General features: G+C 42.9%; 2 protein-coding genes across 5 annotated transcripts in view; one reads left to right on the top strand and one right to left on the bottom strand.

Moving 5' to 3' along the window:
* The window catches only part of TMOD1 (tropomodulin 1), a 45,303-nt gene extending 44,139 nt beyond the window's left edge, over positions 1-1,164 (top strand). For 3 of the 4 annotated variants that reach the window (XM_026672930.2, XM_026672931.2, XM_026672932.2), the window contains one exon: positions 272-1,164. In XM_026672930.2, the coding sequence (XP_026528715.1) occupies positions 272-336 (65 nt within the window). In that variant the 3' untranslated portion in view covers positions 337-1,164. The remainder of the gene's footprint in view (positions 1-271) is intronic. The other variant, XM_087957393.1, reaches the window with a different exon arrangement.
* On the bottom strand, positions 727-25,235 carry TSTD2 (thiosulfate sulfurtransferase like domain containing 2). Its single transcript, XM_087957392.1, has 10 exons — positions 25,065-25,235; positions 21,099-21,304; positions 17,816-18,123; positions 15,267-15,375; positions 12,666-12,791; positions 10,946-11,051; positions 9,926-10,044; positions 8,291-8,447; positions 4,824-4,964; positions 727-2,729 (listed from the first exon to the last, which is right to left on the bottom strand). The coding sequence occupies exons 2-10, from the start codon at positions 21,285-21,287 to the stop codon at positions 2,500-2,502; spliced, it is 1,485 nt and encodes a 494-aa protein (XP_087813518.1). The 5' UTR covers positions 21,288-21,304; positions 25,065-25,235; the 3' UTR covers positions 727-2,499.
* Between the last annotated feature and the right edge of the window lie 1,768 nt (positions 25,236-27,003).

The following is a 27,003-nucleotide window of genomic DNA, read 5'->3' as shown; positions in this document are numbered from 1 at the left end:
ACAATAAAGGCACAAAAGGAGCCCAGGCAATTAATTCAGCCTAGGTTAGTGTTTTCAGACATTTGATTTCTCTCTTTAAATACCCAACATTAAATTGGTGAGGTTTGTTCAATGATGAGGTTTTAGTATTCTAATTGTTGCACCCGGGGTGACTTTTTCCTTCTCTCTGATGGTCTTGTAAATTCAAGATATTAGAGTATTTATAGACCTCCCTATTTCTATACATAAGGCATGTATTCTGACCTCAACTGTGTTTTTTTTTTCCCCTCAGTGAGAAAAAGACGACTTGCAGACCTGACTGGACCCATCCTTCCAAAGTGTCGAACTGGAGTGTAGTTTTGGTTGTGGAGATGTGTCTGTAAGCTTGCATTGGTTTATGATGGCTTACAGGAGCAGAGTAAATGTGCGGTGATTTTATGCAGCTTGTTTTTCATACGACACCCTTACTCATGAAAATTTTAAATTAAATAGTTATTTTAGGCAAAGGTCTTCATTATTGATTGGTAGAATATAACATTTTTATTTTTAAAAGAGTAATCCAAAGTTTTAGCCTGTCAATCATAAAAGGTGCAATTCTGAATTCTGGTGAAAGATATCATGGCTCAGGAACAGCTTGAAGTTATAGTTAGATTACAGCCTAGTTTTTGTATGGATTTGTGCGTGTGTGAGTGCTCTGATATGCATGAGTCGTTAGTAACAATAAAAATAGCAATACTACTCTGTAAATGTAGCAGAAGTGTTAAAAAATACTTTATTTTGAAAGAATTAGAAAGATTCGGCTAATTTGACAGCATTTTTATCATCCCAATATACATAATCACTTTAAAGACTTGAGAATTGCAACCAGCCCAGCAACCTTCAGAATCCTAAATTGCAACTGAGCACTTACAATCAACTATTATACTTAAAGCAGCTCACAGCCCTCCAGCACAAAAATATGTAAGGCCACTGTTTCCCTAAGCCAGGGTTTCTCAACGTTGGCAATTTTAAGATGGTGGCTGGGGAATTCTGGGAGTTGAAGTCCACCAGTCTGAAAGCTGCCATGGTTGAGAAACTCTGTCCCAAGCAAGTCACAAGAAAGGCAGCTGCTGAATGGCATGTTGGTTATTTCTAATTTTCCTGAAGAACTGAAGTTAAAATATAGATTAAATCTGATAAATCACACAAGGGTGTGTCAGGCCTCTTTATGCTTGCAAAGTGAACATTTTATTTTTGTATTATGTTTCTGTTTCGCTATCTCGTAGCGATAGTCTCCCTGATCTAACATGCTTTTGCAAAAAGCTGCATGGGATATAATGCTTGCAAGCTTTATTTGAGGCTCTGGATTCATTCCAGTCCATTTGCTCTGCAAGAACAGAGTAATTAGTACCTAGGCAAGATTTGCCAATCTCCCTACACCTCTTCTCGCTGCAGAAGTCTTCAGTACTTCCTCGATGGAGGTTGACCTTCCTTACGTTCTGCAGACAATGGCTGGAACTTGAAGCCATAGAAATATGATTTTGTCTCTTGCCAAATGGGGGTACCATTTGATTTTGTGTCTCCCACTTGACAGTGTCATATTCTGCCCTCCCCAAATGGAGATGAGAGTTCCACAGCTAAGGAACATGGTGAATTTCCATTGATGCTCATAGTATTATTAGAACCTGTAATGATTCAGAGCGGTGAGCATCCAGGAACAGGCATAGATTTAATCTTTGGACTCATTGTTCACCCAAAGAAAGATTGGAGGATTTAAAACAGCAAAAAGGATGACATTATTATTAAATTATTATTATTATATCTCTGTGCAATTTAAGGCAGTATACATAAAGCTTCCTCCTATTTACAGACAGGAGATATTTTAGATGTTGAACATGCCCTTTAAACTTTGAAACATCTCTTCCCTAAAACTGGGGCAAGTTTGACTTGTTTTATGGGAATTAAGGAGCAAAAAGAGCACCTGTCCCTAACACTCCTGAAAATGGATCAAAAGATCGAACCCCTCTTACTCTAATTATATAATATTAGCAACCATAATTCCTATGGGCCAAAGTGTAATCCTCAGGATGAAAAAAGCTCGTCTTAACCCTGCAATACAGCCCAACTCACAGTCAACAAATGACCTCCCATTAGTTCTGTTACTGCTAGTGGGCAGCATTCATAACTGGCACAGAATTCTATGCAACTTGTTAAAATTAATGGCGAATGCATTACAGCCTCCCCTGTTGAATTGAGACCCATTTTTCTATTTCTTTCATTGTTTGTAAATTAGGCCGTTCTAAAGCATCACATGTTAGAACCTCAAGCTGTCTTGGTGGAAGACTCTAAATATGGTTGAATCCTTGTCCTCAGTGCAATTTCTTCTGAGAGGAATCTAATCACGCCCTGAAACTTCGACGGCAGCTGGAACTGAAGAGCTGCTCAACTGTCCCACATGATTAAACTCCCTCAAATCCCATTAAAACACACCTCAGAACCACATCTCATGCAATCATGAGGGAGTATAACTTCAGGGTGTTGTCAAATACATTCCACTGGTACCCGCTGCCGGGTCCCTGTACATTCACATTCCTCTTTGAAGGTTTGTCTTGAAGGTGCCAAAGCCAGTGTAAGACCTTTCTCCTGGCAGAGAGGACAACAGGCTGTAAGCCCTTTTTGTTGGCATTGCTGGCATGTCAGGACAAGTTGACGGCAGAGCTGAGTAGAGCAAAGACGATACTGGTCCCAGAGTGTTCCACAGTAACGGCAAGCTGGAGGGGAGGAAAGCAAGATTAGATTGGTTAGGGGTATATGGTTACTGCTGACCCTATTTTTCTGACGATCTTAGGCAGAGTATGATTGGGTTCATACAGCTACCAATTACCATCCATGGTTTATTCAGTAAACCACAATGGATTGGGATTAATTGGGACAGCTAAGTCATAAATTGTGCTTTATGAGCACAGTTGTTGGGATCACATAGCACATTTAGCCTAAAACAAACATTCCACATTAGTTATTATGTACTGCATTTAGGCCCCATAATTATTCTGCAAGCTTACGCTAGTCACGAGAGGCTTCTCCTTTTACAGTAAGCCTTAATTTAATGGACTCAAAAGGAGGGCACATCTATTAAATCCAATTGTCCGTTAAATCTGATTATAGGTCATCTGTATCAGCATACATCTTTTGCGTACCGTGTTTCTTAGAAAATCAGACAGGGCCTTATTTTCTTTAGACCCATGAAAAAACGGCTAGGCCGTCTTTTTGAGGCGTGTCTTAATTTCCCCCATACGTGCCTTGCCTTTCCACCGGACTGCTTCTTTAGTGGCCGAAAGGAACACCCCACGTGCATCCTTGCCTCTCCGATGGGCTGTTTCTGTAAGGCCGAAAGGAGCTATTCCTCAAGCTTAGCACAGACTGAGGGAAGAATGGCAGGCAGGAAAATTCCTCCTCCCCGTTTTCCTCCCGTTCTCCAGAAAGCGTCCATTCCAAAACTTCAGTGTTCGGAATGGAGGCTTTTTGGCGAACGGCCGGAAAATGGGGAGGGGAATTTTCCTGCCTGTCATCCATTCCTCAAGCTCCCTCTCCCTCCCCATTTTCCTGCCTTTCGCAAAAACAGCTCCACTCCAAGCCTTCAGCGTATCCCAGGGACCCTACAAGGCTTGTTGTAGCGTTGCGCATGCAAGCAGCGGCATTGCCGTGAGTTTCGTCACACTGGCCCAGCCTCTTCAAGCACAACCCTCTTAAGGATTGCTGTGCCATTGCTGCGAGTTTGGATACATGGGTGCAGCCGCTCACAGCAGGATGCCAGCTGCAGCGGTGTGATGAAGCTCACAGAGGTGCTGCCATTCATGAGTGCAACACCACAACAAGCCTTGCAGGCTCTGCTGCAAGAGGAATGGATAACAGGCAGGAAAATTCCCCTCCCCATTTTCCTGCCTTTCATGAAAACGGCTCCATTCCGAACCTTCAGCATTGCAATCCTGGGATACGCTGAAGGCTCGGAATGCCTCTGCTTCAGCGCAGAATGACTTTTGCCCCTCTTTGTGGCCGAACAGTTGCCCCCCGCCCCCGGTACTCGCGCCACCATTCGTGCTGGCCATGCCCATCCCCTGGTCTTATTTTCGGGGTAAGGGTAATATTAGGCCCACCCACCCCCCAAAAAAACTTAGGATTTGCTTATTATTGGGGTGGGTTGTGTTCGCTGAGAAACACAGTACTTACATATTTTTTTTAAAAATGGCAATAAAACCTCCGTTTAGCAAATTAACCTTAAATGGGATTGAAGAACAAGTTTAAAAAAATGCCCCTTGTATCTGAAGTCCATTAAACTCAGTATATTAAAATGAAGGTTATCATATTCCTACAATCACAACCTTGTATTGCAAATTAGTTGAAAAATATGGCTTGTCTTCCATTTTCCCATGATAGAAGAAGGGCAGATAAGTGAACTTGAATTTCTCTGGTCCAAACTCAACATTTTAAAACACTCGAGGGAAGAGCAAGTGTGTAACTTAATGAGGTACAGAATGTCCATTCTGAGTTTTAATTGTCTTTGCCCAAGCCATAGTCAGTATGTAGGCCAGGATGAAGGATATGGGCAGTGAGTCAGTCTCTCATTTAAAAAAAAAAACCCCAAGTATAAAGGAAAAAACTCTTGGTACTTCCAAATAATTTCTCCCAACTAGATGAACTGGACTGCAGCCTCTCATTAGGCCCAGCCATCTTGCTCTTCATACAAAGGGCAGCTAATTGAAGGAGGCCAAGCAGGAGGGAGCCCTCCTATAGTAGTTTGCAAATACCTGGCTTACAGGATGCATATAGCAAATGTACCGCTCAGACTGAAAAAGAATATATTTTACCTGAAATGACGTCACTGTTTGAGGAAATGGCATAACGTTCATCGAAAACAAAAAGCTTCCCTCGGTAGAACCCATCAGGAAATTCTTCTAGGTACTTGTGGATGCCACCTTTGAGATGGTACACTTCTGTGCATACACCCTGGTTGAAAGCAACACCACACCCAATATAGTTTTTGAAATTCTGAAAAGCCAACAAAAGATTCTACAATCTACCACAGGTTTGGTTATCAGAACACATGGACTATATCACTTGGCTCTATTTTGTTACGAAAGATTTATTTCATGAGAGCATATATAAACCAAGCAAGGGGGGAATTTTCTACGTTTTTCTTCTTTTTCAACAAAGACTGAGAAGTATTAGAGTCTGTAACAGCAGAAGCCAACCTGTTCCATATCCTAAAAACTAACCTAGAATCATGCTAGGCCATTGCCTATGAGCTCAGAGGCCTAGCTCTAGAATGGGTGTCAAACTTAAGGCCTGAGGGTTGAATCTGGCCCGTGGGGTGCTTAGATCTGGCCCGCGGGGCTGCCCAGGAAACAGTGAAGGACCGGCCCATCGTGCTTCTGCCAGCAAAAACGGAGTTCGGGAGGGTCCCGGGTCACCGTGGGCCAGTCCTTCGCTTTTCACTGGCAGAGGCCTAGCAAAATAAACTAAAAACAAAAGGAGAAATGTTTTCCCTTTTGCACTTGAGCATCCATGATGGGACAGGAAAGGAGAAAAGGAAAGAGGAAAGGCAAAAAGAAGGAAAGATGGGAAGAGAGCAAGGAAGGAAAAAGAACGAAAGAGGGAGGAAGAAGAAAGAATGAAGAGGGAAGGAAAAAGAAGAAAGGAAGGAAGGAAATTATAATGAGAAGGAGGGAGGGTCTGAGGGAAGTCTGCCTTAGCACTTGGCCACCACAGCTGCTCCCGACATGACTGACGTCAAGCTGTCCCCCTACCCCCTGATGTCAAACACAACCCTAATGTGGCCCTCAAAGAAATCAAGTTTGACACCCCTGCTCTAGGGCAATGCTGCTCTAGGTGTGTAGACTTCAATTTACAGAACTGTCAGGGAAGCCAGTCAGATGGAGCGATTAAGGCACCAGGCTAGAAATTGGAACAGTGTGCATTATAGTCCCACCTTAGGTACAAAGACAACCTGGTGATTTTTGGGGCCAGTCCTTCTCTCTCAGACCTAGGAAGCAGGCAAGTATCTAACCACTTCCAGCACTTTGCCAAGAAAACGGCAGGGACTTGTCCAGGCAGTCCAGGAGTCAAGACTGAAGTCTAAAAAGAGCAATACTGCTCTGTCAATGTGGATAATGTATATTTGTGACCTCACAAGAGTTAGCAATTTAGTTACCTCTGAATTTGTTTTGGAGAACTTGTTTTTTCAGAGATTGACCCAGGAGTGTGAAAACAAAACACTAAGACTGAACAAAGTGACAAAATCGCCAGAACAGCCTGGCTATTAATTACAAAGATCTCTGAATCAAACTCCTTCCCTCCCCTCCTAGCTAAAGACAAAAGGAAAACTGGAGTGCACAAGATCTCCATGATACAAAACTCTCCCGTTTTTATTGTTAAATTAGAATATCTTGCAAAAGTTCACTTATTTCAGTAATGCAACTTAAAAGGTGAACCTAATATATGAGATAGACTCATTACGTGCAAAGCAAGATAGTTCAAGCCGTGATTTGTCATAATTGTGATGATTATGGCTTACAACTCATGAAACCCCCAAATCCACAATCTCAGAAAATTAGACTATTACATGCAATCAATAAAACAAGGATTGTACATCGAACAATATTGGACCTCTGAAAAGTATAAGCATGCATATGTACTCAGTACTTGGTTTGGGCCCCTTTTGCAGCAATTACTGCCTCAATGCGGCGTGGCATGGAAGCTATCAGCCTGTGGCACTGCTGAGGTGTTATGGAAGACCAGGATGCTTCAATAGCGGCCTTCAGTTCTTCTGCATTGTTCAGTCTCATGTCTCTCATCTTTCTCTTGGCAATGCCCCATAGATTCTCTATGGGTTCAGGTCAGGCGAGTTTGCTGGCCAATCAAGCACAGTAATCCCACGGTCATTGAACCAGGTTTTGGTGCTTTTGGCAGTGTGAGCAGGTGCCAAGTCCTGCTGGAAAATGAAGTCAGCATCCCCATAAAGCTCGTCTGCGGAAGGAAGCATGAAGTGCTCCAAAATCTCCTGGTAGATGGCTGCGTTGACCCTGGACTTAATGAAGCACAGTGGACCAACACCAGGAGATGACATGGCTCCCCAAATCAACACAGACTGTGGAAACTTCACACTGGATTTCAAACATCTTGCAGTGTGTGCCTCTCCATTCTTCCTCCAGACTCTGGGTCCTTGGTTTCCAAATGAGATGCAAAAGTTGCTCTCATCAGAAAAGAGGACTTTGGACCACTGAGCAACAGACCAGTTCTGTTTTTCTTTAGCCCAGGTAAGACGCTTCTGACGTTGTTTGTTGTTCAGGAGCGGCTTGACAAGAGGAACACGACATTTGAAGCCCATGTCCAGGATCCGTCTGTGTGTGGTGGTTCTTGATGCACTGACTCCAGCCTCAGTCCACTCCTCGTGAAAGTCCCCAACACTTTTGAATGGCCTTTTCCTGACAATCCTCTCTAGGCTGCCATCATCCCTGCTCCTTGTGCACCATTTAAAGGCTCAGGAACCCTTTGCAGGTGTTATGGCTTAATTAGCTGATTAGAGTGGGACACTTTGAGCCTAGAATATTGAACCTTTTCACAATATTCTAATTTTCTGAGATTGTGGATTTGGGGTTTTCATGAGCTGTAAGCCATAATCATCCCCAATTATGACACATCATGGCTTGAACTCTCTTGCTTTGCATGTAATTAGTCTATCTCATATATTAGGTTCACCTTTTAAGTTGCATTACTGAAATAAATGAACTTTTGCACGATATTCTAATTTTTCGAGTTTCACCTGTACCACAAAGAAGGTTGGGAAATGCTTATCTTTTACATAAAATTCTGGAACCTGGTTTGGCTGTTTGCTCCTCAGTAGAATGGCCATATGCAGAATAAATTTTGCAGCAAGGGCAAGATTTGCTCCATTTGTTTTTCCTGCACTGAGCAAAGGCATCTGTTTAATGCCTAGTTGGGCCCACAAAGTTATTAAAGGATAACTTTGATCTTTATCTAAACTGCAATGATTCATCCATCACAGGTCGTGAAAGAGCAGGTGCTCTCTTCCAGCTCTTTTTGAACAGTAGTGGTAATTACTTCGAGCCAATTTTGTGCAGATTAATTTGTGGCTATCTAGAGTCTGACTTCATTCATAATTAAGTAACTTCCAGAAGATTGGACCTGTTAGATCTGTCAGGGAAACTATGAATGCCGTGTGCAAATCCTGCTGTGTCCTACACCTGTCCAGTGTGCAAATGTCCTACACCTGTCCAATTCCAAGTCATGTCCTCTCCCCTGAGATGACTCCCCTTAGACCTGAGGTAGGCTGAGCCCCTCTCGCAGCGGATTCCTCCTGTGCAGTACATCAGGATGCGCTTGCCCCTGAAAAGGTCCAGATTCTCATCTATGTAGATGGGGAAGTAGCTGAATTTCCTAATGTTGGGAGCCAGACAGCCCTGGAAATGCCCCTGCAATTAAAAAAAAAAAATTACTTAACCTGTGATATTAAAAGATAAAACAGGAACAAATGCAGATATTATGGCACCCCGGTGTCTCATTGCTGGATTTCTTCAGAACATAGTTGTTTTAACAGCAAATTCTCATACAAATATATCCAAACATTCAACCAGCACATTCATTTTAACCGGTTGGCTCTTTCCTGTCCCCAGTTCCAACATAGGTCCACTCTCTCTTCATTTTAGATATTTGTAGCCCACAAGTACAACGATTCATTGAGAACATTCACATTGTATAGCTGCTCATCTTGAGTACATAATTCATAATTAATTACAACAGAGTGCGGGTGAGCTGGACTGAATAAAGTTCCAGCCCTGCCTGGAGGCTGAAGCCTGATATGTTGATAATTCTCCCAGTGCTAATGTCCCAAAGGTGGTTTTTCAGGAGGCAACTGGACTTTCTGGTTTTTCTTTGAAGGCATTTCACTTCTCATCCAAGAAGCTTCTTCGGCTCTGACTGGATGGTGGGGAATGGAAGGATTTAAAGCAGTTCAGAATTACACTGGTCTTTTTTTGCTATATAACACCACGGGTCTACTGGTATTTCCTACTCACATACACTGCCCCTCATCTGGTTTCTCCAATTTTGTATTGATGCATTCAGTTTTTCCTACCAGATGCAGGATCTCTCACCCTTATCGCTACTGCTGCATAGGACTCAGTGTCCAGACCTCTGAAGGGAAATTCGTTTTGCCCTGTAAAGAGTTAACCAATCTTTCTAACTTGGTGTCATCTGCAAAGTTGGTAACTGTATCTTGCCTTCCATCTTCAAGATTATGTAAAAACCCAGTTTTTAAAAAACAGGCTATACACCTCAAAAGTTTAAACAAAAGGGAGATGTCAGGTCTGCCATGTTCAGCTGCTTCGCTTTGTTGGCATCCTGCCTTAAACCGATGGGGGAGGAAAGGAATTTGGGAGAGCTTGGGCTGGAGAGAAGACACATGAAAATGGGGGAGGAAGACAAGCTGACAGGGACCAGATGGGTCAAACCAGAATAAAGCAGCCTCCAAAGACACCTGGTCTGGGAACGGAATGTGAAATTACTTTGAGAAGTGCCCAGCTTCAACGTGGCTCCCCAAACATCAAACTGGGATGCTATTGGACACTGTTGAACTGATCAAGTGGGGAGGGCCAGGGATAGGGGGAAATTATAACCTTTTGCAAGATCTAGCTTTACTTTCACCGCAACCACTTAACTGTAGTAAAATAACCTATCACTTCAATGAAATGAAGTTGAGGGTCTTTCTCTCCTAAGAATCTAAGTTGGGGCAGGTCTTACAGGAGGAGGAACAGGCCATGACTGGTATTTAAAAGCCTCTTAACATGGACATGTATGTGCCATGCACAGTTTCTATTATGTATTCATACAATCTCAGGTGTGTAAATCCACAAGGAGAAAACAACAACACACCCAAATTAAGGCTACCTACTATTTTACTTTCATAGAAGTTCCTGCAGTCCAGCAAAATTGTATCCATCTGGGCATTATGACCCTGAGAAAGGTATTTCTCTACTTCTGCATGAAAATCCTTTGGAGCCAGACGGATTCCTACCAAGAATTAAAAGACATTAAGAAGGTAAGTCTGTGCAGTGAGCCAAACTTGCATATTTTACACACACACACACACACACACACACACACACACACACACAACCTCCTCAGCAAATCCTACTTTATTCCAGAATTTTTTTTCTAAATAATAGCAGACTTCAAACATGAGTTTAATCCTGCTCTGCACCGGCTGTTTTTTGCTCCTTGAGATTACTGTCTCCCATTTGATTGTTGTAAAGCACAGTTGGCTCCGTTTCAAAAGGGATGAGTTTGGATTTCCAGCAAAAATGTTCTGAGTTCCCCATGTCAAGTCATTGGCTGGGAGGAAAGCGGATGGAAAATAAAAAAAAAAGAGCGGGAAGAAGAGAGAGACAATACAGTGGCCACACCCACTTTATATTTTTATTCCACCTTTCACAGCACCTTTGTTTCCCCAAGAAATTAAAGGTCATCCTTGACTTAACCACAATTGAGCCAAAAATTTCTGTTGTTAAGAGATACTGTTGTTACGAGAATTTTGCCTCATTTTACGACCTTTTTTAATCACAACTGTTAAGTAAATCATAGTTGTTAAGTTACTAACAGGATTGTAAAGTGGATCTGTCTCCCACATTGACTTTTCTTTGCAAAAGGTCACAAAAGGGGATCACATAATCGCGGGACATTGCAACCATCATAAGTACGAATCAGTTGCCAAGTGCCTGAATTTTGATCATGTGATTATATGCTGCAATAATCGCAGCTGTGAAAATCGGTCATAAGCCACTTTTTTTCTGTGCCATTGAATTTCAAAAGGTCACTAAACAATCCGTTGTAAGTCGAGGACTACCAGTACTCTGGGAGAATTCTACCCTTGACATAAAAAAAAAACCCTGATCACCTATGACCAGTTCCATACCAGTTTCTTTGTAAGAGACTTTTTCTGGGTGAATTCCCATAGGCACTATTTCTTCAAACACACCAATTCGAAGATCTGGGAAACAGTGGCCTCCTCCTGCACTGGTCTGAGGAATCAAGGGAAGGAAACAAAGAAGCAGTTGCAGGAAACTTTAGTTGTCATGTTGGTTTAAGACAGTCAATAATCTCCCCTGCCCCATCACCCCCTCCCCTCCCATCGGCCCCAATCCTCTGGAAATCAAAGGTGAGAAAATCAATGATTATGAAAGGCCCACCTCCAGCTTAATTTAGTCAAACAGATTTAGAACCAACAGTCTTGAATAAAGTTTGACAAGGTTTGATTTTCTAAATAATTCACTTGTCCTGTTTGAGAGTGAAGAAGACACTCAAAGTGAAGACATTTATAGGATCAGGGGAGACATGACAGCGGTCTTCCAATATTTGAGGGGCTGCCACAGGGAGGAAGGGGTCAAGCTATTTTCCAAAGCGCCTGTAGGCCAGACAAGGAATAATGGATGGAAACTGAACAAGGAGAGATTCAACCTGGAAATAAGGAGAAACTTTCTGACAGTGAGAACAATCAACCAATGGAACAGCTTACCCTCGGAAGTTGTGGGAGTGCCAACACTTGAGACTTTCAAGAAGAGATTGGACTGCCATTTGTCAGAAATGGTGTAGGGTCTCCCACTTGGGCAGGGGGTTGGACTAGATAACCTACAAGGTCCCTTCCAACTCTGATTATCTGTTATAGGTGCTTTCCTGAAGGGCACAATTGCCTTGGAGACCTAACACAATCCACTAAGGCAAGGGTCTTCAAACTTAGCAAGTTTAAGACTTGTGGACTTCAAGTCCCAGAATTCCTGAGCTAACATGACTGGAGGAGGAATTCTGGGAGTTGAAGTCTGCAAGTCTTAACGCTGTCAAGTTGGAAGACCATCGCTGTCAAGTAATGTTCTTCCCTTGATAAGCTAAGTTTGCATGCATTCCAGGTGAAATTATCTAAGCACAGTTTGGCTGGTTCCTCCTTTTTGCCAAGGTAGGTTGTGGAGTGGGTGAAACCATCAGGAGCACACTTGAGAATGATCCAATAGAACACCTACACTCAAAACTAAACTTTTAGCTCCTTATTTCTTACATAGCCCTTATCCATGCAGGAGAAGATGGAGATGCACTCTGTTCTTTCTTGAAGATGAAGGATAGCTCTCTACCCAGGAAAAGGAAGAGGGAGATCATTGCCCTCCTCCTTTTCACGTCCTCAGAGAAATATCACACAAGATGAAATAAATCATACATGGAGCCAAAGGCCTTTCTCCGTTGCTCCATATATACTCCTCAAGGGTAAGAACATATGTGGTCAGACAGCAGTAGTTCCCTTTCCCAAAACTCCACCTGCTGACATCAGCCTCTTAGCATATATAGAAATATATCCAGCCCTTGGACTTGATACAGTTCTCAACTCATAATCTACACAAACAATACATCAACTAAGAAGCACTTTTGCTGGGTTGCCAATCATCCCATCAGTGGGGCAGTAGAAGACTCAGATATGGGCCTGAAATTATTGAAGAAAGCAGGTGGGATTTCTTTCGCTATAGGACCTGGGAGAACCGTGCATTCTTACCACTTAAAAAAAATTCACAAAGCAAATGTTTTGGGGAAGAAGAAAAAAAAAGGTCATTGTTGGGTCACAAGGCAGTCAAATTGCTTTGTCTAGCTCTCACCTTGAAATCTTCCTTTGTCAAAATGCCTTTGAAGAGCGGGTGAGATAGCATTGCATCCACATATAGGTTAGTAGATGTCCTGCTCCCACCTACAGTTCCATTAATTCCTTCTGAAGCAATTCGCACCTAGAAGCCAAGCAGGAAGAGTCATTTACAAAATATGCAACCAAGAGCCGTGGTGGCGCAGTGGTTAGAGTGCAGTACTGCAAGCTACTTTTTCTGACTGCCGGCTACCTGTAATTTGGCAGTTCGAATCTCAACAGGCCCAAGGTTGACTCAGCCTTCCATCCTTCCAGGATCGGTAAAATGAGGACACAGATTATTGGGGGCCATAGGCTGACACTGTAAACCACTTAGAGAGGGCTGGAAAGCACTGTGAAGCGGCACATAAGTCTAAGTACTATTGCTATTGCTGTCTACAGGTAGTCTTCAACTTACAACAGTTCATTTAGTTACAACAGCACTGAAAAAAGTGACTTACGATTGTTGCAGCATCCCCATGAGTCACATGATCAAAATTTAAATGCTTGGCAACTGATTCATATTTATGATGGTTGCAGTGATCCTCTTTTTGTGACCTTCTGACAAATAAAGTCAATGGGAAAGCCAGATTCACTTAACAACCACGACATCAACTTAAAAATGGCAATGATTCACTTAACAACTGTTGCCAAGAAAGGTTGTAAAACTCGCTTAACAAATGTTTCACTTAGGAACATAAATGCTGGTCTCAATTGGGGTCTTAACTCGAGAACTACCTGTATATTCAGAAGGGATCCTAACAGAATTCACTAGGACTTACCCTCCAGAAAGTATGCACAACATTTCAATTACGCACAACCTACAATTTGTTCTTGTTCAGCGGCATCTAAATTTAATTCAAACCAAAGGCAACATCAAGAAAGGGAGAGGCTTAATATATTCTTAAGAATTATCTTGCGATTGTCTAATGAAACCTGCTCTGTATCTGTGTTGGAGATGCTGGCTGCTATTTGCTTTGCTCCTGAGCTTGATTTGTAGGAAACACTTAAAAAAACAACAAAAGGAGCTCTCTTCCCATCCACCGTTGTTTGAGGCAACAAAATTGCCAAGTTTGGAGATCCCTGCCTTACGGTGCCCAACGAACATCTCTGCTTCACTCTGAAAACGAAACAATATTTTTAAAGTTGTACAAACCCAGTAAAATTTTGACAGCTACTGAAATCCTGGAAGATCTTGCAGGAGACACATGCGTTCCCTTGACATTTTGATTATTTATTGGTTTGTTTAGACAAATCCAGAAAAGGCTGTGAACCTGTTCCCTACATAATGTCTGGATGTGAACAAGAGATGAATCAGCATCTCGATGGTGCAGCAGCCTCAGTGGCGCAGTGCTTAGAATGCAGTACTGCAAGCTACTCCCACTGCAATTTGGCAGATCGAATCCCACCAGGCTCAAGGTTGACTCAGCCTTCCATCCTTCCGAGGTGGATAAAATGAGGACCCAAATTGTTGGGGGCAATAGGCTGACTCTGTAAACCGCTTTGAGAAGGCTGTAAAGGGCTGTAAAGCATTATATGAGTCTAAGTCCTATTGCTATCTTGTTCCTCCAAAATTGCTGTCAGGGATGATTCTAGTCAAGGTATTTAGAACCATTGCCAGGCTGTCTATCATAATGATGCTGATGTTGATGATTTGTTGGAACTATACCTGCTTTCCCCCCAAATAATGGTGTTTAATATAACTAACATTGTTAATATATACAGGTAGTCCTAACCTAGGACCACAATTGAGCCCAAATGTCAACTCATAAAATATTTCTATGGTCTTTTTAGAGTTGCCAACAGAAAGGGAGGGGGCAGCAGTGCAGCCGCTTGCAAAACCGAAGTTGCATTCCATAAATGTTTTCAAAGATAGTAACTAGGTGACCGAAGTTTCTGTCGCGCAAAATTCTAACTGGAGAGCATGATTAATGACTCTTGGCTATGGATGTGTCCCATTGGAGAATATGAATTACGATACACCCAAGGGGGTGGGGGGGAAACCAGGGACAAGGGTGACAATGAATTATGTGCCTCAGAGTCGGCTGTACCCAGGCAGTGCCGGCATGTCAACTCCCAATAAATCCTTTTTTAAGTTTTGGAAGTTTGGCTCGAGACTCATGATTTAAATGGGGGTAACTGCCGGAGCCCTGACACCAAAATTTCAACGGCTAAGCTAGACAGTTCTTAACTGAATTTTGCCCCATTTTATGACCTTTCTTGCCACAGTGATTAAGTGAAGCCACTGCAATTAAGTTAGTAATATCTCGCTTCCCCATTGACTGTGCTTGTCAGAAGGCCGCGGGACACGGAAACCGTCATAAATACACGCCAGTTGCCAAGTGACCGAATTCTGATCGTGTGACCACGGGGATGTTGCAATGGTTCATCATTGTGAAAAAATGGGTCCTACGTCACTCTTTGCAGAGGTATCGCAACTTTGAATGGTCACTAAAGGAATGGGTGTAAACCGTGGACTATGTGCGTAAGAAAGAATATAAACAAATGAATTAAAATCTCAAGTTAAAGCTCAGATGAGAGAAGGGTTATTTCAAAGAGGGGAGAGTGTTGAATCACTTACCTTGCCAGTTAGATGCAGATGCTGACATAAGGCCTCCTGCCACACACAAAGCCCCACAGGATCGGCCACCTCGCAGTAGCAATAGTATAGCAAAACTTCCCCATCTTCACTGAAAAGAGGGGAAGGAAGATGTTTTTAAAAAGAGACTAGGCCAGGGGTGTCAAACTCGTTTTCATTGAGGGCCGCGTCAGGGTTGTGTTTGACCTCGGGGGCTGGGGTGGGCGTGACCAGCTCAACACCTATGGTGGCCCGAGTGCTCTGCCAGTGAAAACAGAGTTCGGGAGGGTCGCTCACGGTCGGTCCTTCACTGTTTCCAGGGCAGCCCCGTGGGCCAGATCTAAGGAACTGCAGGCTGGATCCAGCCCCTGAGTTTGACACCCGGCCCTAGACTAGATAGTCACTTATCTGAAATAGTATAGGTTCTCGTGCTTGGACAGGGGGCTGGACTAGCAGACCTCCAAGGTCCCTTCCAGCTCATTCATTCTAAGCCATTCTAAGAGTTAAGTGTCAAAAGTCTAGATTTGTATGACTGAAAGTACAAGCCCCTTAACAGCTTGGGGCTAGATTCTTGCCTTGTGTCCACTTTGTGATTTTGTGTCTCGCCTCTTGATTGATGCAATGAAAAAAAGCCATGTCATAAGCATTGCATTTTTATTTTTATTTTTATTTAACTTTGCTCGGGTAGTAAACTGTATTTCCGAGCACGAATGCGTATACACACACCTCCCTTTGAACCATTTTGTCTCTCCTTCTCCTACCTTTCAGATTTTTGCGGCAAGTCACAAACGTCGATTACAAGCATTATGATTACAGACCCAGAGAATTTGGAAGGAAAAAAAAAAGAGAATACAGGTAGTCCTCAACTTACAACAGTTCCTTTAGTGACTGTTTGAAATTACAACAGCACTGAAAAAAAGTGACTTATGCCCGCTTTTCACACTTATGACTGTTGCAGCATCACATGGTTGAAATTCAGGCACTTGGCAATTGGTTCACATTTATGACGGCTGCAGTGTCCTGGGATCATGTGATTTCCCCTTTTGCGACCTTCTGACAAGCAAAGTCAACGGGGAAGCCAGATTCACTTAACAACCATGTTTCTAACTTAACAACTGCAGAGATTGGCTTAGCAACTGTGGTAAGAGTGTGTTGTGGTTCGCCGGCAGCCGGTGCAGACGGCAGCGGAATCGGACAGTAGGGAAGAACGGGGACCAGTTCGGTAGTCTGGGGAGGACTCGGATGAGGGTCCTGCGTCTGATGCAGAGATGGGGCCAGGACCATCTGGGAGTGGGGTGCTGCCTTTGGAGCCTCTGGCAGCAGCGAGGTGGAGGAACAAGGGGAGCCTGTTCCCAGTGCGCGTGTGCGCAGAGCTGCCAGAAGGCAAGAGCAGCTAAGAAAAAAGGGGCCACTCGGGAGTAAGGATTAGAGGTGATTGTCCCTTCCATAAGGTATAAAGGACAGGCAAAGGTAGAAAAAGGAAGCAAAGTCGTTCGTTCTGTTCAGATTAAACCTTGAAGCTCTGTGTGGACTTTGTACTTCAGTTGGTTTTTATAGTTCATTTGGCACTTTAGTTGTTGGGAGCAATTCAAAGGAGAGAAAGGTGGGTGCTTATCTCGAGGGACTGTTTGGGACTCATTACAGGCTGGGAATGAACATAATTCCCAGCGCTGAAAGAAAACAAGAGTTGTTTTAACTAAGCGTGTGCTTAATTACAGTCTCAGGAAGCCTTGGTCAGAACAGAATGGTTGCATAACATCTTTCTCACTTAGCAACAGAAACTTTGGGCTCAACTGTGGTCCTACATCAAGGACTACCATGGTCACTCATATATAGGGAAAGTATTAGTGAGAATGATGGATTGAGTTGTTGTCACCTCCCAAGTTTTTAAAAAGAGAAGAAAATTGTGCAGCTCATCCTTCAGGTCAAACCATCCTATTGGTCCTCATTTTCCCAGACAGAGCCCCTGCTTGATAAACACCTTGCAATGGATGGTAACCTGAGTACATCAACAAGACTTTAAGAAGAGCCTATTCCTGCCCTGCTTCCATTCCCTCAACTCCATTTCTCCTTCCTTAAATGAAGAAGCTGATGTTCATAAAACACCTCCCAGTCTTGAAATGTTCAACTCTTAATTACTTACCAAATATTAATTGTTCAGTTTTGTAACCACTTATCAAACTCAATTCAAGGAACCATCCCTAATCCTTTATAGTCATCCATTATATTTTCAGGAAAGAAATAGTTTCCTTAAGGAAAATGAAGGGGTATAAATGGGACGTGTTAAAAACCTAGCCATGACAGCTAAACTAACTAGAGGGCAAGGGCATTTGAACAGGAGATCAATCAAAGATAAAATACTATCAGTCCTTGGTAGCAGTGATAATTCCCAAGAACGTGCTCCTCAATCATGGACAGATCATCAGTTTTTCTGTGATTAGAGCCTTCCTAGATGACAGATGAGTGATAATCACCAGCACAGCAGAAGATTGTCAATCATTAGGAAGTGGGATGAGTGAAGACAGAACAAATTCAGGGTAATTATTTCTTACCTTTTCATTTCATTAGGATCAATGTGGCTTATATCTGGGAGCTTGTAGATCACTTCTTGGTTTCTGTCTGGAGTCTTGTTGGGCCTAGACATTTCATCCACAGAAGCAGGGTTAATTCCGATGTCGGCCATCTGCTTTAAGATCAATGATGCCTGCTGCCCAACATCACCTGAATGTTGAGAAGCCACATGTCTGTGAATGCCGGTCAGATCTTTGAAAGTCTGTTGGCAGCATCTCCAGGAAATTTCCCTTGGGCAAGCAGACATGTCCACTTCCACTTCCTTAGCTTTCACAAAGAGAGCAAACGCCTGCAAACAACAGCAAAGGAGGCAGAGGGAAGGTTAAGAGCAAATATAAAGGCTGGGCCTCTGAATAATCTGCATTGAGGCCTGAAATTCAAAACCTACAAATGACAGCCAGCAGAATGCTAACTCAGCAAATACAGATTGCAAGCACTTTGTGCTGCATTGCTTCACCAATGCTTACAGTTTTGAATTTGTCTAATTAATGTAATTCATGTTAGATCCATATAGGACAGTAATGGCGAACCTTTTTGTTGTTGGGATGTGACGAAAGCGCACGCATGCCAGCACCCACAATGCAATGCGCCCTGCCCCCTGCACATGCACGCACAACCCCCCGCCCCGCACCGTGCATGCACACACCTCCCAGCTGATTTTCGGCCCATTTGTGGCCGTTTTCACCTTCCCGGGGGCTCGAAGGAAGCCTCTGCAGCCTTTGGAGGCCGAAAAACGGGCCCGTTTTGGCACTTCTGGTATTTCCAGAAGGCCTGTTTTTCTGCCTCCAAAGTCTGCAGAGGCTTCCCTCGAGCCCCCAGGAGGGCAAAAACAGCCTCAAATGGGCTGAACATCAGCTGGGAGGTGTGTGCATGCACGGTGCGGGGGCGGGTGTGTGTGTTGTGCATGCATGTTCAGGGGGGCAGGTCACATTGCATTGTGGGTGCTGGCATGCGTGCGCTTTCGTCACATCCCAACAACAAAAAGAACCCACTTTGTAATTGACTAAGCAAATTGATTTCCTTCTGTGCAGACAAGAGATTTGTATTTATTTAAAAGGCAAAATTCCCTTTTTATGGCCCTGTAGTCCTTATTGGGGTAGACCTGAAAGGCTCTTATAATTTTAAAAGGCATTCATATAGGCAACGCTATCCAAATCTTGCAAACTGAAAAACTTCCGGTCCAACTTATTTGAACTGGAATCAAGTTATAAAGGGAAGATGGTGACTTGGTGATCATCTCTAACGAATCAATACCCCTTCTCCAGGTACTTCTTTCAAATTGGACTACTCTAAATGGTATAGAACAGGGGTTGCCAACCTTTTGGACCTCAGGGACCACCAAACCGCATAATTTTAAATCCCGCGGACCAGAGACCGTGGGAAAATCCCCCCAAAAAAGGTCTGGAGGAAAATTCCCCACCCCGTTTTCCTACCGATCGATCATTCTTTATTTGGGATTGCAGGATACCATTTCCAGCTCTGTTCTCATGGGGAGAAAGAGAGAGAGAGACTTTTGACTTCATGCAAGGAAAGCAGCAGAAGCAGCAGAAGTGTTTCTTTCTCTCCCCCAAACTCCGCCAGAAATGAGTCTTTGTGAGACTTGTCGTTCCAGCGCAGCCTCTTGGAGCAGGATGCCTTGCAGGGTCCCAAAGACTCATTTCTGGCGGAGTTTGGGGGAGAGAAAGACTTTTGCTGCTTTCCTTGTGTGCAGCCAAAAGCAGAAGAAGAAAGAAGCAGAAAAGAAGCAGCCCGGTGGCCAGACAAGGCATGTGGGGCGAGTGGGGCAAGTTCCCCCACTCCATCCTTTTCCCCCCACCCCTCACTACCTCATGTTATTCGTAATGCAAGTGATGCAAGCCTTGTGTTCCCATGGTCCATGTGGGAGGCGCAGCCTTGTGTTCCCGCACAGTCTGGATTAATTGTTTTGGGGGGGTGACATTTCTCTGCGGACCACCAAAATTTTCTCGGGGACCACCAGTGGTCCCAGGCCCACTGGTTGGCAACCACTGGTATAGAACATGCTTCTCCTCCCGATTCTCCCAGCAAAGACTTTTTTTTGCAATCAGCCTTCAGCAATAAATGTGGATTATTTGGTCTAGATTTGAACACATCTTTCTGAATAGGCACAATGTATTGACAGGATACAGTATGCATTTCTTTTTAAATTTAGTTCATGATTTAGTGTATGGGTGTGTGGAGCCAGGAAGCAAAGCTTCATTTGCCACAGCCTTACCAGCTTCAACCTTTTCAAACCTGGGAAGAAATAATGTTGAATGTGGCTTCAGCAAAGTAACCATTTACGCCTGATAAATTTTTCAGGCAGCAAATGGGAAAAATATAGAAAGGATGAACCAAGATCCCAAGACAAGAGGAAGCAGATAGGGCAGCAAAGATGACAGATGGATAATCAAAGGGTGACAGATAGTAACTGGAGAAATCAGACAAAGTCATAGAGCCAGAGGAAGAAACAGAGGGCGATGATAGGATTGTTGAAAGCCAGCTTGGTGTAGTGGTGAAGGTTCTGGCTTAGAAACCAGGAGACAGTGAGTTCTACTCCGTGTCTTAGGCGTTGAAAGCCAACTGGGTGACCTTGGGTTAGTCACTCACTTGTGTGAACCCACTTGTGTGGGGAGAATTGGGGGAGGAAGAGGTATTAGGTATGTTTACCAACTTGTGTTGAAGATAGATAGATAGATAGATAGATAGATAGATAGATAGATAGATAGATAGACAGACAGACAGACAGACAGACAGACATAGATAGACAGACAGATAGCTAGACAGATATAGACAGAATTTATTAATTTTAAAGAATAGGCAAAGAGAAGAAGTAAATGGGGATCAGAAACGGTAACAGTAATCAGAAAAACACTTTACCATATGAAGTTATTGTGATATCAATTCTCTTTTGTAAATTCTAGTCATGAACGTCACCATCCTGCTATAGTGTAACCAAGAAACAGAAATCTATGATGCTGTATGTACCTGTCTCCATTCCTGGGGTTTTGTTTTTTGCTTGTTTGTTTTAAACAGGAATCTTTAATCCTGCCTATAAAAGGATTGCAGTGAAGGTAGAGGGCAGAACATCCCTCGTTTTCACATGCAAACTGGAATAATTTGGCACATCTGCAATAATATGGCACATCAGTCATGACACTAAAGTCAGAATCACCATTTATGATTCAAGTACAAGTGGGATGAAGAAACTCAGCTGCACAACCATTTTTTTTCACCTGATAATAGACACTGATGAACAATCAGTACCTTCTTCTTTGCAGAGGTGTATTTCTTTTTGGCACTGCAGTCTACTTTGGTCTTGAGATGGCTTCTGGGTGGGAAAGAAAGGTGCTCCTTCAGCTCAAGCTCTGCAGAGGTTAAGAGGCAAACTCCCACTGCATCGTCCCCATCAGGCAACGGCAAAGAGATCATGTCTACGTCACAGCAGCCAGGCATACGTTTTTCTCAGTGTCCTAAGGACGAGCGTTCCAAAATAGGGGGTTTGTTAAGAGGCACGCAAGGAAAACAAGACAAAACAAGGAAATAACAGACCTGCAGGAGCATTTCCACACCAGGTTTTCAAACCGGACCTGAGATCAGTTTCAGAGCTGCCTGATTGCACATCAGTAGAATCTACCCTACCGGTAGTCCTTGACTTGCAACAATTCGTTTAGTGACCATTTGAGGTGACCAAGGCATTGACAAAAATTGAACTTATGACTATTTTTTCACACTTATGACCATTACAGCATCCCCATGTCACATGACCCAAATCCAGGCCCTTGGCAACTGCTGGCCTGTATTTTATTAGGACAGTTGCCGTGTCCTGGGGTGAAGCGATCACCTTTTGCAACTTTCTGACGAGCAAAATCAATGGGGAAGCCAGATTCACTTAACAACCGCGTTACCCATTTAACAACTGCAATGATTCATTTAACAACGGTGGCCAGAAAGGTAATAAAACGGGGCAAAATTCATTTAACCACTGCCTCGCTTAGCAATAGAAATTTTGGGCTCAATTGTGGATGTAAATCAAGGACTACATAGCAATAGCACGTAGACTTATATACCGCTTCACAGTGATTTGCAGCCTTCTCTAAGCGGTTTACAGAGTCAGCCTATTGCCCCCAACAATTTTGGGTCCTCATTTTACGCACCTCGGAAGGATGGAAGGCTGAATCAACCTTGAGCCTGGTGGGATTTGAACTGCCAAATTGCAGGCAGCCGGTAGTCAGCAGAAGTAGCCTGCAGTACTGCACTCTAACCACTGTGCCAACGAGGCTACATGTATTTTATATGTATTGCTAACTCTGCTGCAATGTATATTAAACCAGAACAAATCTTTCTTCTCTTGCAGCATGCATTCTACTGCCCCATTAATAGGAATTTTGACCTCCATCTTTAGTCACCCACAAAGGGAACACTTGCCTTTCCCTGCCTTCGAGTTTTTTCCTTTTGCTGTAATGTGGTTTCCTGCATTTGAGGTTCAAAGCTGAAAGGATTATTTCCTCAACATTGTCTAAAGGACTGAGGACCAGTGAAGTTTGCTCAGGAAGCCACCCAATCACAATCAGCCTAAAATTATTCCAGCTATATTTAGGGGGAGGGAAAGGATAGATTATTTCCCTAATAATTTATTTGGAATCATTATTTGGTGGAATCCTTTACTATAAGTCTGAGCAAAACTAAATAAGATTTGTTACGTTTAATAATTATTATAAGCTACAGAAAAAATGTACAAAATATGGCATACAGGAAGAAAAAAATGTATACTTGAACTTGCATAATAGTTTCTTTTTTAAAATAGAAGTGGCACCTCAAATTTGGTGAGAAAGTGGCAGGTGACTTTTTCTTTTATCCTAAATTGTCTTTGTGGTGACTCATGCTAAAGTCAGAATCATTTTCATTTCTAGTAAATATGGTCTTTCTTTCCAGATAGAAGCCGAAAGGTAGTATATGGTGCTTTCCAAAATTAAAAGATACAAGCATCTGCAGAAGCCTCAGACGTAACCTGAAATTAGACCTACCTGGTAGCTTAAAATGTGGTCTAATTTCTCTAATTAACAGTTGCCATTTTACTGTATGTCTTTGAATGCTGTGCTATACCCTCTGTATGAAATATTCATGTTAGTCACAAGGTTACTACGGGAGACTTTTTAAGCCACAGCTGGTCAAGATCAATCTGTCCTCTGAAAATATAGGTCTTATTTTTAAACTTTATCCACCTGCCCTATCAAATGGTACCGATAATGTTACTGGTCTGCTTTAGAGGATTTATGGAGAAAATTATTATATTATTTAATTCAGAAACAAGTTGATATACTGTTTCCCCAGCTGTGATAACTTATACTGTATTATTCTTCATCAAACATCTTATGAGTCAAGTGCTGTATTTTTGCTCCTTCATGTGCTGGGCAAATGTAGGTTCTAATGGTAAACATCCTAAGAACATTGCCAGTCGCTAGTCTGATTTGCTGAGCCACACTGAAGTTGGTTGAATCTGAGTTTATGCAACTTATTAAGCAATAAAGGTTTTTCCCCCCTTAATACCATATGCAATCCTAGCCATTCACTCAGAATTTTGGTTTACTACTGCAATATAGTGGCCAGTAGACATTTTGCATTATATCCTGAACTACAGATAGTCATCGACTTACGACAATAATTGAGTCCAAAATTTATGTTGCTAAGTGAGACAGTTAAGTGAGTTTTTCCCCATTTTATGACCTTTCTTGCCACAGTTGTTAAGTGAATCACTGCAGTTAAGTTAGTAACACAGCTGGTAAGTGAATTTGGTTTCCCCATTTAGTTTGCTTGTCAGAAGGTTGCAAAGGTGATCGATCGCATGACCTCAGCATACTGCAACCGTCATAAATATGAACCAGTTGCCAAGTGTTCAGATTTTGATCAAAGGGCAATGGGGTCATAATTGTGAAAAATGGTCATAAGTCACTTTTTTTCAGTGCCTTTGTAACTTCAAGCGGTCACTAAACAAATGATTGTAAGTCAAAAACTACATGTACAAACTATCAAATTCTATTTTACCCTACCATGTGGTATGAGCCCTGTCTATGAGAGGGTGAAAATTAATGGCAATTCTAAATGTTATAGCAGAATTTATCTTATTGCATTTGAAGATGCAAAAAAATGCACTTAGGAGTATCTGCATGTAAACCAGAGCAACTTCTTTTTACATTTGCACTTTTCATCTTAACTGGGATCTCCTGCATCTATGAAATAGCTGTCAAAGCCATCTTTAGCTTTTTAAGCAATTCTTTAGTTCCTTCAGCACCTATGTTCTAACTACAAAATACCATCCAATAAGTTCATTTCTAGAATTCAAATTACAGTGTAAGCAGCTAAGAATGTAAGTATTAAGAATCACGAAATCCTAATTCAAATTTTAATTTGAAAGACACTCATACTGGGATTCAACCGACCTCTCTTCTGTGACACAAAATAAAACTCTGTATGACCATAATACCTTCCTTTTTATGGCTATTTTAAGAGTATGTTCATTAATGCCTTGAATTTATTTATTAGACTTGTACAGCAACCCATCTCACATACCTGATGAATTCTTACCACAAAAATAAGTTAGGAGGCTGGGAAACCCTTTTCAGACTAACTGTATGTACCCTGTTTCATTCAAGAGCCCAAGTTTTTGAGAGACGTAGTAAAAGTTGCATCAGATGCAACTTTTGAAAAGGAACTATTAGCTTCCGATTCCGTGTTTCCCAATCTCGGCAAACTTTAAAACGTGTGGACTTCCCCTCCCAGAAATCCCCAAGGCAGCATTCTGGGAATTGAAGTCCACACCTCTTTAAAGTTGCCGGGATTGAAAAACACTGTGTTCCCTGGGTTTTAGAAATCCGTTTCAGGGGACACGTGTGCACAACTTTTGCCGGTCGACTGAGCAAAAAAGAAGTTAACCGCGAGGGCGCATATTCCGAATTAGATTCGTAGCTAAGGAATCCTTGATGTAGAGAGGGTGGAGGGGGAACAAAAGGGAGGCGCAGAGTACAAGTTTTGGACTTTCTCCCAACTGCGAGCGATTGACTTGCCTTCCCGTTCAATTCAATAGGAGCCATTATAAGAGCGAAACCAGGGCAATCGCCACCTGGGTTGTGCTTCTTCGTCCTGCAGTTTCCTTGGCATGCAACCCCGCTAGATTCCTGCCTCCGTTTCTTCTTCCCGCTTTTCTGCAGTTGCCCTGCTTTTTTTTTTTTTTACCTCGAGACGCGCGATCGGTACACAGAAGCTCCCTGTCCAGTTCAGTCCCTCCTTCCTCGCTTCCTTGGCCGGCTGCCGAATTGGCTGGCTCTGTCTTCGAAGCGAGAGCATGGCTGGCGGCTGGCTCCCTTAAGCCTTTACTCCGCCTCCTCCTGGAAACACTTCGCTTGAGGGACTGCCTGCAATTCTCAGTCTTTTTTTAGACAGGACTGCAAGGAAACAGCTTTCCCTCAGAAGTTGTGGGAGCGTCATCACTTGAGACTTTCAAAAAGAGATTGGACTGCCATTTGTCAGAAATGGTGGGGTCTCTTGCTTGGGTGGGTGGGGGGGGTTGGACTAGATGACCTCCAAGGTCCCTTCCAACTCTTGATTATCTGTTATCTGTAACATATGAAATAGTTTGGGGGGTGTCACAAGCGTGGGGCTACTTGTGATGATACTGGGAATGAAAGCCAGTAAGAATGACTGCCAGGCAATTGTCAACCTGGCTAACTTGACAAGAAGATCATAGCGGAAGATACAATTTGCAGCCCATTGAAACTCTTCCTTCTTTCCTTCCTTCCTTCCTTCCTTCCTTCCTTCCTTCCTTCCTTCCTTCCTTCCTTCCTTCCCTTATTTTTCTTAACCCCACATCTCCCTTTAGCTAAAGTACTTTTCAAATGTTAATAGGTGCTTTCTTTTTTGTTTTCACTTAAAACTAGAATTATATTGCCTTCTTTTTGCACCCAAAGGATTTTCCTTGAGGATGTCCTAATAATATTTTTAAAAACCCACCCATAGAAGACTCTCTTTTGTGTCTCTGCCTGAGTTACCATTCTGGAGTACTTTATACAGCCAGTCCCTTTGAGTGGGGTAATCTTCCCCTTCCAGCACAGCTATTGAGATTTTAGAGAACTATCAGCATTTTAATTTTTAAAGTTTTATAGTGATTAGGAGGCAGGCCCTACTCATGCTCACTCAGTCACTTCTTGGTTGAACTAATGCAACAAACTCTATTCTGCCCTTGAAGATTATCTGGAAGCTTCATCCAGAGTGCAGCAGCCCAAGTATAGTGTATGTTGATTTGCCCAGTAGGTTTCCAGGTGCAATTCAAGGTGCCAGTTGTCACCTTTAGGGCTCTACAGGGTCAGAATCCCTCATGGGATTTTCTACCAAGTACATCTGTACCTCCCACATGCTCCCATAGGGAGGGCTTGCTTCAGGTCTCGTCTTTTACATTTTCTCATCTTATGGGGACTAGGAAGGGGCTTTTTCTGTGGCTGCCCCCAATTTCTGGAATGATGTTCAAGCCTGCACTCCCTTAGCCAGAAGCCTACTGAGAACCTGCTGCTCACACAACAATAGTTTTTATACCCAGATGTACAAAGTGTGCCAGCTACTGCCATGCTGCTGCTACCTTCTGGACCAAATGTAGCTTCTAACTATTCTTCAAGTGATTCCCAATGTAGAGTTCACTGAAATAGTTCAATTGGGAGGTGATTAAGGCATGAGTACTCCCTATCTAGGAAAGGGTTCAACTGGAGCATATGATGTACAAAGGCCCTCCTGCCTTTGAGCACCTACTCTTTGAACAGAATCCAAAAGTCCCAGAGAATTCCAGATTGCACACCAGCTAGGGAAGTGTCACCCCAGCCAGAATTAAAGATCTCAAATCACCAGATACAGGTACTTTAAAACCCACAGCACTCAGTCTTATCAGAATGAACAAAAGCCAAATATTTCTATTCAGTTTCAGACAGCCTCCAGGCACTGGGGAAGCATTTCCATAGCATCATCTGGTTGGCCCAGGGCAGAGATACACTGTATAGCTGAATATCACCAACATACTGATGATGTGTATGTATACATACACACACACACACATATGGGGGGGGACTCAATTTATTTCAGGCCTCAATTAAAGAAAATAATTTCTACTCTTCAAGAAATGAACAGAATT

Source organism: Notechis scutatus, chromosome 2 (genome assembly GCF_049901735.1).
Source record: "Notechis scutatus isolate UNSWTSFEM ecotype Mainland chromosome 2, rNotScu1.2, whole genome shotgun sequence".
In the NCBI taxonomy this organism is placed as follows: domain Eukaryota; kingdom Metazoa; phylum Chordata; class Lepidosauria; order Squamata; family Elapidae; genus Notechis; species Notechis scutatus.
Note: the sequence above shows the minus strand (reverse complement) of the source record. Positions and strands in the feature narration are given on the sequence as shown.

Coding starts and splice junctions, on each gene's coding strand:
- TSTD2 (XM_087957392.1), bottom strand. CDS start 21,287: ATGCCTGGCTGCTGTGACGTAGACATGATCTCTTTGCCGTTGCCTGAT. Junction 12,792..15,266: donor ATCTGCATCTAACTGGCAAG/GTAAGTGATTCA, acceptor CTTGGCTTCTAG/GTGCGAATTGCTTCAGAAGG. Junction 2,730..4,823: donor AAACAGTGACGTCATTTCAG/GTAAAATATATT, acceptor CCTCCCCTCCAG/CTTGCCGTTACTGTGGAACA.